The sequence below is a fragment of the Acanthopagrus latus genome, chromosome 2 (genome assembly GCF_904848185.1).
Source record: "Acanthopagrus latus isolate v.2019 chromosome 2, fAcaLat1.1, whole genome shotgun sequence".
Taxonomy (NCBI): Eukaryota; Metazoa; Chordata; class Actinopteri; order Spariformes; family Sparidae; genus Acanthopagrus; species Acanthopagrus latus.
In genome coordinates, this window is record NC_051040.1 from 12993448 (window position 1) to 13008314 (window position 14867).

The 14867-nt window shown below is 47.1% G+C and overlaps 1 protein-coding gene across 1 annotated transcript; it reads left to right on the forward strand.

Moving 5' to 3' along the window:
* Nucleotides 1-594: 594 nt before the first annotated feature.
* znf296 (zinc finger protein 296) lies at nucleotides 595-14205 on the forward strand. Its single transcript, XM_037082019.1, has 3 exons — nucleotides 595-1671; nucleotides 4762-5118; nucleotides 9530-14205. The coding sequence occupies exons 1-3, from the start codon at nucleotides 1620-1622 to the stop codon at nucleotides 11326-11328; spliced, it is 2208 nt and encodes a 735-aa protein (XP_036937914.1). The 5' UTR covers nucleotides 595-1619; the 3' UTR covers nucleotides 11329-14205.
* Nucleotides 14206-14867: the final 662 nt, after the last annotated feature.

Below are 14867 nucleotides of genomic sequence, written 5' to 3' on the forward strand. Positions count from 1 at the left end.
GTAGGAGATCATTCCTAGAGGGCATCCCTAAAGTTTAATTCTGTACCTCCTGGAGGTACAGAAACACCCTACAATGGATTTTTTTATGTGTATGGGAGATTTTAAGAAAAGAATTAAGGACTTTATTAACACACGTCCTGTGACTTAACTCTGGTAAAATAATTTTCTGGAAGTCATGTGTTGATGGAAACGCTCAGTGCTACTATCAAAATAATATGCGATTATTTCTCTGTCGATCGTCCGGTATTTAAAAAACTACCCAGAAGTCACAGTTGTGTAAAAGTAACAATATTGTGTAAATATTACCTTAGTAAAAGTGAAAGTAATCCATACAAATAGTGCTTGAGTAAAAGTCTGAAAGTATCTGATATTAAATGTACTTAAGTATGAAAAGTACAAGTAAAAAGTAAGTAATACACATATGTACCTTCATGTGGCAGAAAGGGATTTAATTGATTGCTGATTAAAAAAAAACAAACAAACATCTTGATATCTTCTACTTTGTCTCTGATGCAGCATGTAATCTGCAAAGTAACTAAAGTCATGAAGTAAATGAAGATTTTATTGTACATTTGCCTCCAAAATGTGGTGAAGTGGAAGTGTAAAGTAACAGAAAATGAAAATTACCCCAAGACTCTTTATTTGTTTTCTTTCTTCTCCTTTCTGTTTCTTTTCCTTTTCTTGCCTTGGATCCTGACACCGGACATCCTTGTGTTTGTAATATCGTCCTCCTGAGTTTCCTGTGTTTGCTTGTTCGTCAAAGCACTTTGTAAACTCTATTTCTAAATAAACTTTATCACAGGTTAATTATTGAGTAAACGTCCGGAGTTACATTCCACCACGGCTACGGGATAATCGATTAATCGACTAGTTGCAGCTCTGCGCCCTCTCACCCTGGCTGCTGCAGTGTGTTGTTCCCACAAGCAGGCGGCGACAGATCCCAGTCCTGCAGCTCAGGTCGCCTCTCTGCAGCTTCTCGTCACTTCGCTGTCATTCTGCAACTTCGGAGCCATTCGTCTGAATGTTTTCTGTATTCTTATGTGTGTGTGTGTGTGTGTGTGTTATCGCTCACAGCTGCCCAGAGAGAAAAAGAGAAATGAGTGTCGCTCTGATCGCACTTTGGTTTTGTGAGACACCTGTAGGAAACCACAGAGGTAGTTCCTCTGAGCTGCTGAGGAGGAACTAAACGATCATTTTTTTTGTCAACCATCAGGATGTGAAATCCACAATGACACACGTAAAAATCAGAAAGACAGCGTGTTAGGGAAAAAACAAACAAACAAACAAAAAAGCTTTTAAGTGTGATTACAGAAGGAGTTACTCGAGGAGGGCGGGGTCAGGGTCGTGGAAGCGGAGCGGGGCGGGCGGTGCCTACACTCGCCCATGCCCCCTTTCGCCCTCCGCTGGCTGCGGGGGAAGAAGCGTGAACTTGAACGCAGCCTTCACTGCTCACAGAGCGAGTCCAGGCAGAGGCCAGCCAGTCTTATCAGTCCGTCCACCGCCGCTCAGGTTTCGGTCAACTTCTCGCAGAAGGAGCAGCCGGGCGGATTCCTGGAGGGTTTTCTGGTTTGGAGCTGTTTGGGACCCTGAACGGTGCCGGACGCGGGACGCTCGACGCGATGTCCAGGCGCAAACTTGGCAGCAGACCGCAGCACCTGAGTGCAATTCAAGGTAAGAGCAGCGGTGTGTGTGTGTCTGTGTGTGTGTGTGGGCACGCTGAAGCTGGACGTGTGTTTGTACGTCAGGTAAAAGTGAAATAAATTCAGGTCACAGCTTTTGTTTCATTGGCAGTCTGCGCGCATGGTTTGGATGCGCGCTGGCACCAATTACCCAATAATGAATGAACGTGTTGTCGTTTGAATTTAAAAACACACTTCTATTCCAGTGAGTGTTTTTAAGTAGCTTCGTCCTCAGTTAATCCAACGTGGATGTGTTGTAATTCCCTTCGTTGCTTCACGGGCGAACATTTCAATAAGGAATCATGATTTCTTGTCATATTTGTCCTGATGTGCACTGTTACTGCAGTGGTGTTGATAGAGGAAGGACCGGTTTCCTGGCACGCTCTCCTCACAGGCTACAGGTCCGAACACGATGATTAATATTTCCAAGGAAGACGATGATCAAGTTTCTCGGTCGGTCTGTGGGACAGTTTCCCCTCCACTGCCTCTCGGGCGCGCAAGCAACCAGGTGGTTGAGTTTTGGGTTTTTTGTTTTTTGTTTTGTTTGTTTTCATCATTTACGTGTAACATTCGGACACTGAAATGATGTTATAAATAAAAACAAACAAACAAACAAACAAAACGATGAGTACAACAGTCCATTCATAGTGTTCAGACATGAAGACAAAGATGCAGATCAGGAAACAAGAGAGAGAAACTTCAACGCCGTTTTTGTTTTTACAGTTCTCTACTGGAGACCAGTGGTGCGTGTCTGCTGTGACCACAGGCCCTGACTCAATCCTGTGTGTGTGTGTGTGTGTGTGTGTGTGTGTGTGTGTGTGTGTGCGTGCGTGCGTGCGTGCGTGCCTGCGCGTGTGTGACCGCGCCTTGCAAGTCTGCACAAACAGCGCAGCCCTGAAACAGGAAAGGTGACATTTTTTCACAAACAACTGGCGAGATCCGACTTCAGACTGTACTGTCTGTACCTGTCCTGTATGTTAGCCCAGGCAGGTGGATCCAGTCCAGGCATCAAGGTGTGCCCATGACCCGCGTTGAGCAATAATAGTGTACTGACCTCCCCCCTCCCCCTCCTCCTCCTCCTCTTCCCTCCACCTCCTCTACCTGAGAGAAAAGAGGCTTGGTTGAACTTGTGTCCACTGCCTCAACAACTCTCCCCCCGGTGCTCCTGTCTGCATGAATGCAACTCATTTCAGCTCCCTGCTCACCACAGAAGATTTGTCAGGTTGTTAAGGTTGAATCAGATGAGCTGCCCTCTCTCTCTCTCTCCACACACACACACACACACACACACACACACAGGGGCTGCTCTTATCTCTAACACCTTCAGTCAGTTTTTTTTCTTCTCTTTTATTGCAATCCACTTCCTGTTGAGAAACTCCCGCTGACTGTAGCCGGTAGCTGTAACTGTGAGTGAAAGGTGAGAAGCCTTGGTGGCATTAGTGCATCTTTTTAACATCAGTTATCTGTAGATTTTTGTTTGTCTCACATTAGCTGTGGGTCGGGGGTGATGCTCCTGTTGAGGTGGACAGTTGCACCCTTCGGCAGCAGCAGCTGCAGCCTCGGCGAGAGCGAGCAGATCTGTTCTTGGGTGGTTAAAGGAAGTGGTCAGTATTGGCCTAGTTGCTCTAGAGCTCAACTGAAACTCGCACTCTCAATCAACACGCCTGTTCGTTGTTCCACTGAGGTCTAACAGTATTTGTGCCACTTTCGGTTGCTGCTGTTTCAGAGTCAAAGACTTGTGGACCAGATAACCCCAAGGTGCTCGGACTCTTCTTGTTGGAAGAAAATGGTACATTTAATGTAAAAGAGGATCAAGGTTCAGTGTTGATTTCTCTCTTTCTCTCTCTCTCTGTTTTTGATATCTGAATAAGCGGTCGTGTTAAACTGACAATTGCCTCCTGAGGTGTTAAAGAAACTACGAATGTTTGTACAGAATGTGTCATATATCTACACTGAGTGGAAAAGATGATTTGCACCCAACTAAGGAAAGAAAAGAATGAAAAGTACCAAGTGAAATCAGTTCATCTTCTGTTTGAACTGGAGCCCGACCAGTAAACAGTTACCAATATCACATTTTCTGCAGTGGTTAGCAAAAAATCTATAAAAAAAAAAAAAAAGTCAAGATAATTTACAGTTCAACAATCAAATTCATCTAGAATGTCTAAAACAGAAAAACTTCCCTCAAAATGTAATAATTATAAATCACCTCAAGCATCTTTTCCATCACTGTGTTCTTTGATAACCAGAAAGTTAGTATATCAGCCGATGTCGAGGAGATGTATCAGTGATAGGCCGATAGTATCAGCTGACAGATACATCAGTCAGCTCTAGTTTGAACTATTACTCTGATGCCTTCACGTCTCAATTTGTTTGACCAACAGTCCAAAACTCAAAGACGTTCACTCTACTGTCAAATGAGCTTTGTATAAATAACAAGATTTGTATCCTCTTAAATGTTTGGGTATCCTTAAATCAAAATTAAAGGTGCAGTATGTCGTTTGTTATCATGACTGATAGACTGAATAAACAGCTGATTTTAAAGAACAACATAACCTCACACTGTTGTACTTTGTTTATATGTGGCGGACCCTGCCACCTCTCTAGCTTCAAACAGTGTTCTGGGGACATTATTGTCCTCTGAGAACAGCTAGTTTATTCAGTTATAGAAAAGATACGTATGTCTGAGTTTGCCTCATTAATATTAAGAGGGTTTGAATTTCTTCTCTAAAACTACATAATGCACATTTTTAAAGTTGTGTTTTCCGGGTTTTAAAAGCCACATTACAGTAAAGCGACTTCTCCTTGTTCTTATACTTACCTTTACCTTCACCCACTGTTTTCATTATATCCACTGGATTTTGTCACCCAGCCTGAGGATTTATGAATGGCTTCGGAGGACGTTTCGGCTGATGTTTCTGTTCTCTGTCTCAGTTTCTCTGTTAAGTTTAACGTCAGTATTTGACCAGCTGACGATGAGACTTGGGGAAGATCAACTTTTTTATAGCTTGAACCTTTTTAAAGTAAATTTAAAAAAAATGTCCTATCTGGTAGTCATTAAAACTTTCCTTGTCATGTTCCTCAGATGTCACTGACATGGCGGATGGCGCCACTCCACCAGACGACCACCTTCCTCCTCCTCCTCCTCCACAGGTCCGGGCCCCAGACGATGGTCGCGACCTCCTGACCTGCGGCCAGTGCAGCCGGGCCTTCCCGCTCGCCCACATCTTGGCGTTCATCCAGCACAAACAGGGCGGCTGCCGCTCCCGAAACCAAGCCCCCAGCGCTAACGCCACACCCCCCTCACCTGCCAACCGCGCACAGCAGCGCGTCGCCAACGCCGAGCCGGGGCCGGGCTTCATCGAGCTAAGGAGAGGAAGGGCCGGCGGGGACCAGGCCTGGGGGGAGGAGCCCGGTGTGAGGGCGGAGCGAAACAAAGCAGGTGAGTGAAGAAGAAGAAGAAGAAGAAGATGGCAGGTTGCTAATTAGTGACTCTGTTGTTTTGTTTTCCTTTTTTTTTTTTTTTTTTTTTTTCAACCGCACCTCCTCTTCATTTAACAACTGTCCCTCTCCTCCCCCCTCTCGAGTCCAGCTCATTAGCTAGCCGTTGCCATTAGCAGACCTGCGTGAGTTAGTGACGCACAGGCTAATTGCGTGGAAAGGATAGGCATCAGGAGCGTTCAGAGGGCACCGAGGGTCCCCGAGGGCTCCACGCTGAGCAACTGAGCTCCAGAGCTGCTCCTCATGTCCCCGACTGTCAGTCTCTGAGGTCGAACGGCCAGGTAAACATGTTTCTCCCTCTCCACGTCCTGGACAACGGAGACCAAAACCAACCTCCTCCTCCTCAAAAAAAAAACCCAGCTCAGGAGCACATTTCAGCGCCGATAAAGGCCATCGGAGAAGGATGTGATGGTGTTAGTCACGCAGCGCAGGATGAAATGGTCAGACGGGTGGATGTGAGGCTGTGCGTGCAGCTCTCCTCGCTGTCATGACACTGTAATGGAGGACGTTGCATCATGTGCAGCTCCTCCGCCATCTCCCACTGTTCTGCCCCGGGCCGAGCCACCTGAGCTCCTGGGGAATCTCACACATCTCCTTTCTCTTCACCTTGTTTTCTCCACATTTTCATCCCTCTCTCCTCGGTCGGCCCTCGAGCGCATCTCACACGAGGGCAGATTTTCCTAAAGGTCTTTCTCCTGCGTCTCGCTCTTCTTTCACGCATTTTCCGCCGCTGTTTTTAGAGAGGCGATGGTTGTGCCAAATAGAATACGTCACGGTGCGGGTCAATCAGCAATTCATGAATCCTCATTAAAATCCTTTTGAAGAATTCTCACTTCTGGTCGCGATTTAAAAACGACCGAGTTTGAGACGGAGGCTTGTGTTTTTTCAGATGTGTTTTGAAGGTCACAACTGCAGACTCGCAGTAGGTGCGAGTGCCCCTTCTGCGTGCATTTTGAAACTCCCCTCGTCTCTGCCATGTTACACACACACACACACACACACACACACACACACACACACACACACACACACACACACACACACGTTAGCAGTTCCTTCCTCTGTGTAACGCTCAGGGGACCGCCGCACACACCGTTTCCGCCTGTCCACAACCTCCCTCTTGTTTTTTTCTATTTCAGTCTGTTTTTCATCTCTCTCGTCTCTCACTTAGACATCAGAGAGCGAGCCAGTTTGGTAATTTGGTGGCCGCAGGATTATACAACAAACCAAACATGAAGCGAGGTGGAGGGGTGGGATGGGGGGGGGGGGGGGGCCCAACAGCACGACGGCTTGTGAATAATGAAAAAATGGATAAGTTTGGATTAAAGTTTTATCATCGAATGGAGGCTGTTTGGAGTTTTTTTGGCGCAGCTTTCAGTGTTTTTTTTTTTATTTTTTTTATTTTATTTTATCTCGATGAAGTTTGAGGACAGTTTTAATTGGACGTGAGAGTAATAGGATGTCTTGTTGCTCGTGCGAGGGGAGGGAAACCGAAGCTCGAGAGATGACTGAAAGTGAAAGAGCAGTTATCCCGCAAGCAGAAAGGCCCTCCATCTCTGCGAGGACGGAGGAGAAAAAAAAAGGGGGGGGGGGGGGCAGAGAAAGGGAGAGGGATGGATTACTGAAGAGCCGCGTGCATCTGTCTCATTCCTTTTTATTTATTCTCCTTGTTTGTTTTTTTTCTCCCCTCATCTCCAACATCCCCCCCTCCCTCCTTATTTCTTCCCCCATCTTCAACACACTTTCGCTTTGCCCTCTTTCAATTTCTCGCCCCCCCGCCTCCACTCACCCACCAGCCCTCCTTCGCCTCCCTCCCTCCTCTCTTTTCTCCTCCCTCTGCCTCCCAAGGGAAAAGAGATTCTGCCTGCTGCTCGTTAGTGCTCCCAGCCAATCTGCATTTTTAATTAGTAGTTATTGCTTCTGCTTAATATTCAAGTGCTACCCCAGGCCAAATGGGAATCCTTACAAAAAAAAAAAAAGAAGAAGAAGAAGCGGCGAGGAGTGAGAGGGAGAGGGAGAAACCGGCTGGGTATTGTGTTTCACTCCAGGACCCTGAGACAAAAGCACCCCCCTCCGCCACCCCTCCGCCCCCCTCAGGGAAAGATTTGGAAGGTTTTGGGGGGGGAGGTGGAGGGGTGAGGGAGAGTCGGGGTTGGAGGATGGGTCTCAAGTACAATCCAAAGGGGGTGACATATTTTCGTGGTGTCTCTTGGCCCCCCGCACTACATTTATAATCTTTTTATCTCATTTTCTTTTTATCTCCTGAGCCCTGACCTACCTATCTCTCCCTCTCCCTCTCCCTCCACGTCTCCCTCCTCTTCTTTTTTTCCTCTCACTCTTCACCCTATTTTTAAAAAAAGAAGTATCTCAACTTCTCCTGGGTTTCCTCCTCGGGCTAGGTTAAAGGACATGAACACCACAGCTCCTCGCCGTCTCCAGACAGAGGGGAAGGGCGGGAGAGAAAGGGGGGAAAAAGAGAAAGAAACAGTTGCTCTCTTTTTCATCTTCACTCTCCTCCCCCCCTCCAGTAAAATACAGAAGGATTTGACTTGAGGAAACATGAAAGAGGCTTATACCAGAGTCGGCTTTGAACCTCTCCAAAAAAGAAGGAGAGGAGAGAAAAAAAAAGAACTGTTTTCCCCCTCAATTTGGGGATCTTCTCTCCAATTTTGATTTATGCAGAAAGGCCTCATTTGTCAAGCAGGCTGAGTCAGTGCCTGATTTGCATAAAGCGTTCGTTTTCTACGTTCTGCTAATTAGCAATTTGCAGCTTAATTGGAGAGTGGCTCTCGGTTAGGAGACAAAGCTATCCACATAAAAATATCTCCAGATGTACTTTCGGCGACACGACTCGCATCTCTGCTTTGAGTCGCACTTCTCCTCGTTTTGTTCCTCCTCACCTCGCTCTTTTCCTCGCCTTACGTCCATCTGCAGCCGCAGCATTCCGTCTGTGCAGCTTTCACAACTTTAAAGTGGCTATAATCAATATTTGTGCGCTAGCGGAGGCATCACGTGACTCGAGGTCACTCACACTGATGAAACCACAGATAACAATCGCTCAACTCTTCGCTTCCCCTCAGCAGTACAGAGGTCTTTTAACTCATTGTTTTGATTCCAAACCGCATCTTTGCACTCACCTTTTGTCACTGTAATGTTAAGTAGGTGGCTGTTCTGCAAAAAACCCACTTCAAAAACCCTCTGAACACAACATGTTGAAGACACAACAGCAGACAGTCAGTTAGGTCTATTTGGTGAATTTAGGAGTTGTTGAAGACCAAAATCAGGACAAAAATGATGGTGAATACTGACTTCCAACCCATCAGGTGGACACAAACAAAACCCCAAATAAACAGTGGAACAGCTGCTCGTATAGACAAATAGGTCAGCAAGGCTTGTGATGAATTATCTATGTTTAATTAAACACTAGAAGCAGAGGCTGATGTCTGATACATCCTGAATAGTGTGTGCTGGTGACCAGTCAGGGGAGGAAGTGTAGTGACTCACGCAGGTGTCTGCGTTAGTGTTCCGCCTCCGTTTTTTGGCTGGCTGTCTGAGAACAGTGGACGAACTTGTGCGTTTTAAAATGAAGACTTGGTAGTGTTGATGTAGCCTAAGGTGCGTGTATCTGGCAGGTTCATCCCCTAAGAGGCACCTTCAAATCAGAAAAGATGCAATTTTACGTCTTTTTGGAGCAACATTACGACCGCACCTGCGTTGAGAAACCTGGGAAAGCAGATGATGAATGAACATCACTCAAAAGTCTTTCTCAACTTGTTAAACACATGCCGAAGTCGGAATTTTCTCATTGAAACGTCCAAATTCTGACCTCCAAGCGTTCCAGGAGCGAGATGCCAAAAAGGAACTAAAAACATTTTTGGCTCGAGTACACAGAGTTGAACCCTCAGCAGTTTAGCCTCGACATGTCATAAGGTTATTTTACGGCACTTTTATTTCTTGGAAACGTATCCGAACATTTCGTTCACTGTGAAATCTGACAGCTGCTCCCTCGTGGAGTCTGTGTCGATGGATCTGACCCGAGTTTACAAGTTGGAAATCTGACTTTGTGTGGCGTTCCATTGTACTTCTTCAAGTAGGAAGTTTGCCCTCCACATGGACTTTGGCTCTGCTTATGATGAGTGGGAAAACCCTGGCTTCATATCTGCTGGATGTGTGAAAAGGCAGCAGACAACTTTAAAAATATTTCAGAAGTTGTGCTTTCAGCTTGTTTCCAAACTAACCGATCATTAACGATCGTTTGTTCTCTCCTCGTGAAAAACGAGACATTTCAAAGTAAACTGACAACCATTAATCAAAGCGTCTAACTCAGTTTGGTCTTTGTCTTTGTCTTCCAGTTTCTGACGAGCCCTCCTATTTCACCTGCCAGCAGTGTGAAGGCCTGTTCCCATCTGCCTGGGCGCTCCTGCAGCACGCCCAGCACACACACTCCTTCAGCATTTACCAGGAGGACGAGGAGGACGACGTCGGAGGAGGAGGAAGAGGAGGACTCAAACAGCACAAGCCTGCTGCAGCCACTCTGGACCCTCGCCGCCTGAGCCAAGCTCTCGCCTCTGCCTTTCAGCCCTCCGCCATGCGCCTCAGTCGCTCCCGTCAGACACACCCCACCTCCTCCTCCACCTCCTCCTCCGCCAACCTGCAGGCTCTGAACTTTTCAGTGCGGCTCAGGGAGCTCGCCGAGGGGAATGGCAACACCGCGGGCGGCTCTCCCGGAGGCCTGGTGCTGTCGCCGTCCTCTTCTCCGCCGGCAGCTTCTCCCTTTCCTCAGAACAGCGCCCTCCAGGCTGAGTTCCACTGCGAGCCGTGTGACCAGAGCTTCCAGTCCCTGCGCGCCCTGTCCGCCCACCGCCGGACTCACGCCTGCGAGAGGCCCTATCACTGCGGCGTGTGCGGGGAGGCCTTCACCCAGAGCGGCCAGCTGGCCCGTCACATAAGGAGCCATCACAGGGTGGCTGGAGGAGCAGGAGGTGGATATGAGCTGGTGGAGATGGCGGTGATGGAGGAGGACGTAGGGAGGCAGGGGATGAGAGGGAGGTTTCAGATGCAGCCAGCCGGAATCATGGGGAAGGGAATGATTGGCGCAGATGTGAGAGCTCAAGGCCCCTCCGAGCTGGACCTGACCCTGCCCAAACACCCCTCCATCGCTTCAGGCCTGGTGCTGCTGACCTCACAGGTGAGACCGTCAGACCAGGAGCTGCTGAGGCTGTACCAGCGCCAGAGAGAGGGGGGAGAAGGAGGGGAGGAGGAGGGAGAGGGGCAGGGGGAGCCTCAACACACCTCGCCCTGCGCCAGCCCCTCCGAAGGCTCACTGGAGAGCGGAGAGACGGGCGGCAGTGGCGAGAGCGGCATCGCCAGCGGCAACTGCACGCCCAAGCGTCCAGAGATGGGCGACAGGGTGCGAGGAGTCGGAGAGTGGGAGAACGAGAGAGGAGAGGTGATTGAGAGGGAGAACGAGTGGAGCTCGGTCAAAGTGAGCGAGGCTGTGCAGGAGTGGCAGAGGGAGAACGAGCGCAGGAGTGTAGGAGGAGCTGTCAGCAGCGGAGGAAACAACAACAGCAGCAGCACCACGACCGGGTCAGGCGGCAAGAAGAAGAAAGACGAAGCGTGCGAGTACTGTGGTAAACAGTTCAGAAACAGCAGCAACCTGACTGTGCACCGCCGCAGCCACACAGGCGAGAGACCCTACCGCTGCGGCCTCTGCAACTACGCCTGCGCCCAGAGTTCAAAGTTAACGCGCCACATGAAGACCCACGGCGCCCAGGGGGCAAAGGCGTCCTTCCTGTGCCAGCTGTGTGCCGTGCCCTTCACCGTCTATGCCACGCTGGAGAAACACCTGAAGAAAGTCCACGGCCTGAGCCACGCCAGCGTTGGAGCGTACGCACAGGCCAGCGCCGCGGACACCCTGGCCGCCATCAAAGCGGAAGAGGCAGCAGTGGTGGTGAAAATGGAGGAGGACGAAGCCAGTTTGGATCAGATAGAATTGGAGAGCAAAGTGCAGAGCGATGTGTTGAAAAGCATGGAGGTGGAGGAGGGGCAGAGCCAAGCGGAGTACGCCGGGGACGTCGGGAGTCCAGCCATGGCGGGAGCACCTGACAGCAACGCAGAAATGAGCTTGGCTTTGGCGTCTGCGCCGTGAGAGCTGCTGTCATCCACTAATTGACACTGCGACGTTGCTGTACAGGATTTAACTTGCCCACTCAAATTAAACAGAACTCGTCCCATCACTGAACTGACAGTCAAGTTAAACTGGAATCAAGTTTAAAGAAGAAGCTGAAGGAAGCAGCAGGCGGTCCCGTCCTCCCTGCCAGCGCGGAGGCACCCAGCAGCCGTCAAACGCTGTTCATGATTGTATGCAAAGCTGCTGGGTGAAACTAAGTGCCTACAGTTCTTTAGACCACAGAGCAAAAACAAGGCCATGACATTCAGCAGGGAGATTACCAGAGCTCTTGAACAGGAAGTGAACCGCCACAGTCCACACCGACACAGGAAACTGATCACCATGTTGCAGCGCAGGATGCAAAAGACGAGTGATTTATCTCTCTGGTGACCCACTGGACAGATTATTAACTGTCAGATAATATAAAGGGGATTATATTGAATAAAAAAAGGCATAGCAATAAAAAAAAAGTGATGTTAATATATTTTCAGCGTCAGCAGATGGAGGGAGAGGTCTTACTGTGCTACCTAGCTGTTGCTGGTTTTCTTCTGGACAAGACCTTTTAAAGACTAAAGATGTTCGAACAGACACAAGGGTGAAATGAATCCAAACACCGTCTGCCTGCAGTTTCTCAGACTCTTCTTTTTAAAGGCGCTTGGTTGTCACAACACTTGTAACTTACCGTAATGTTTACAGGGCTCACGGGGCCTGGCAAAGGTTGTGCTCCTGACTTTGTGACAGTATGTATGGATTTTTTTTTGGGTTCTTATTTTATAAATGTGAATAATGAGACTTACAAGTCTCATCTACTGATGCTTTTCTTTTTCAGGATTAGTTTCTATGCATAAAAACAACTGCAATTTTTACCTACATGTGAAACGGGTGTGTATTATTTTCCTCTATTTGTATCTATTATTGTGACGGTAACTTCTCTCTTTCACTGTTTACATTTGTAAAGTGCCCGACTGCTTGAAGCTTGTGCATGTTTTGCAGCCTTTTTTTTTGTTTGTTTTCTTTTGTTGTCTGTGTTTGAATTATTCCTTATTTATGGATGCTGCATGTTGGTGGTTGTGTAACGGAGAAAAAAAAAGAAAAAACAAAAAAAAGAAGAAGCTGTTCCACTGCTGAGCTAAAGGGTTGAGATGTGACGGAGTAGCTGGTCGTTTGGTGCAGTTGTGTCGAGCACTTGGGTGAGTGAGTTGTGTGAATGTTTTTGTGTGTAGATACATATTGGAAAACATCCTCAGGTGACACCTCTACTTGAACCCTCTGTCCTGTGTTCACGTCTCCTCAGCAGGACTCCGCCGGTCGTAATCTGGAGAATATATCAATATTTTATTGAGACTTAATATCCTCTTGGAGTTTGAACATCGCGATACGATAAGTGTTGTCTTTTCTGTACCGACCAGACTGTTGTACTTGTCCTAATGCTAAACAAGAATCTGAAAACAATATTGCTGCCATATGAAGTATTTCGTCAAAAATGTTGTGAGATTTGGTTTCGTCAGCCCGTCCTCGCATTTGTGCTTCTGAGGGGATTTCAAAATATCGTGTGAGGTGGCCACAGTACAAGAAATGTTCAACTTTAATACAATAGTAGTTTAATGACGCTCAATGCCTCTTTCAATACCAGGGCAAAAATCAAAAAAAAGGTTAAAAAACACATCTGCACAGCCTTGGGCTGAAAATGTGACTGTAGATGTGTTTCTATTTTTATTAGCTCTGATAGATAATGTTGAATACTGTTGAATGTAAATATTGTTGGCATTGCTTTAAAGACAGCGCCAAAATATCGACACGTTTTACAAACTTCAAGGGGCAATATGTAAGAATTTTGTTAATAACATTCGCATATGAACTAAAATCATCAACAGGAAGTAACAAATAACAGTTATAACATTATGTCATTTATTTATTGTTTTGTAGAGAAGTTAGCAAGCTAGCCAGCAGGCTAACGAGCTAGCACCAGTGGTGTAAATGCTGACGCGTATCCGGTTCCTGAGCTACCAATTCGGTATGCTATCCGCACAGCTAACTGTGTTTACTAGCTAACGGCAGCTACAGTTAGAAGCACTTGGCGATCACTTTGTTCATATGCTGCTCTTTATTTTCTGTGCGTATGAGTCGAAGGGGCTCTGGGAAACTTTCCTGTCATTACATTGTGTTAGCCCACTCCATTTCTAACCTAACGCAAGCTGCTCTTGCACTCTGTTAGCAGAGCAGAAGGGGCATTAAACAACCCAAACAAATCGTCGTCTGCAGGCTCGTATACGCAACGGAGAAAGATGGAGAAGGTCTAATTTTTCTTGTCATGCTCATATGGCTGATAAAAAAGTGATTCATAAATGCGAACCACTACATATTGTTACGTAGAGCCCCTTTAATATCCTGTGTCATGCCATATTTAATGCCCTCCGTGTCGTGCTTCTGACGGGGGATCATGTGTCAACGCTGAGGATTAGGTTCAGAAAGACAAACGCAAGGACAAATAAAACAGGACAAAGTGGTTGAGTAGAGTGCTGCCGACTTTGTCGTGACTACTGTGATGACTCTGTGTTACCATAACTGTCAGGGAAAAACAAATTCTTGTGTGTGTTGTGGACTGAATGATTCTGAGTGCAGTGTAACTGTTCAGGGATAATATTGTGTACATAGATTCTTGCTGTTGCTCTACTTGTTGTTGTTGTTATTATTATTATTATTATTATTATTATTATTATTAATATTAACTGCCTCCACTTTTCCTTGCACCGTCTCCTTTTACGCTGGCTATTGTGAAGCTATACCGCTCTGCTGTCTTTGTAAACTCGACACCATTTTGTAATTGAGGAGCCTCAATAAAGAATTGAGGTGACATATTTTGTGTTGTGGAGTCTTTTCGCTCTCTTTCTCTCTCTCACATGTCTTTTTCTGCTTTTTTGGGGGGGGTTCTGTTATTATTCTGGTTGCGACAACAAAGCCTCTGAAACTATTTTTAAGCATCTCCTCTCACCAGGACGTTGTCTTAGTCAGTGTGGGTCGTTCCTCTGAGGACCACAGTCAGCGCTGAGTTATTAATTTTTAATGTGAGTGTTTGGATTAGGGACCCTCACTCCTTGTTTACATCCTTGTGATGTTACCGGCTTTGTCTGGAAAACACTGTAATGTAATTCCAGCGGGGTGTGTACGTGCGCGCGTGTGTGTGTGCGCTATATTTTTAGCGTATGTAGTTATATCTGAGTTGGTGTCAATCATCCTGCGGGTTGTGAGATGAGTGCAGCGAGCTGTGATGGGACACGGGCGACAAGGGTTTCCCAGGATGCTAAATTAAGGCGGTGGGGAGGTGTTTGTGTGTGTGTGCGTGCATGTGTGCGTGCGTTGGGGGGGGCAGTTTGGTTATTGTTTGTGGGCATGTTCGGAGGCAGAGTTGGGTGGGTTGGGAGTGTCAAGGGGTTGGGATAATTGCTGACTCCATTTTAAGGGCATAAAAAACTCTGCACCAGCATCTCTGGCCTTAACCCCACCCCCCAATGAAAATG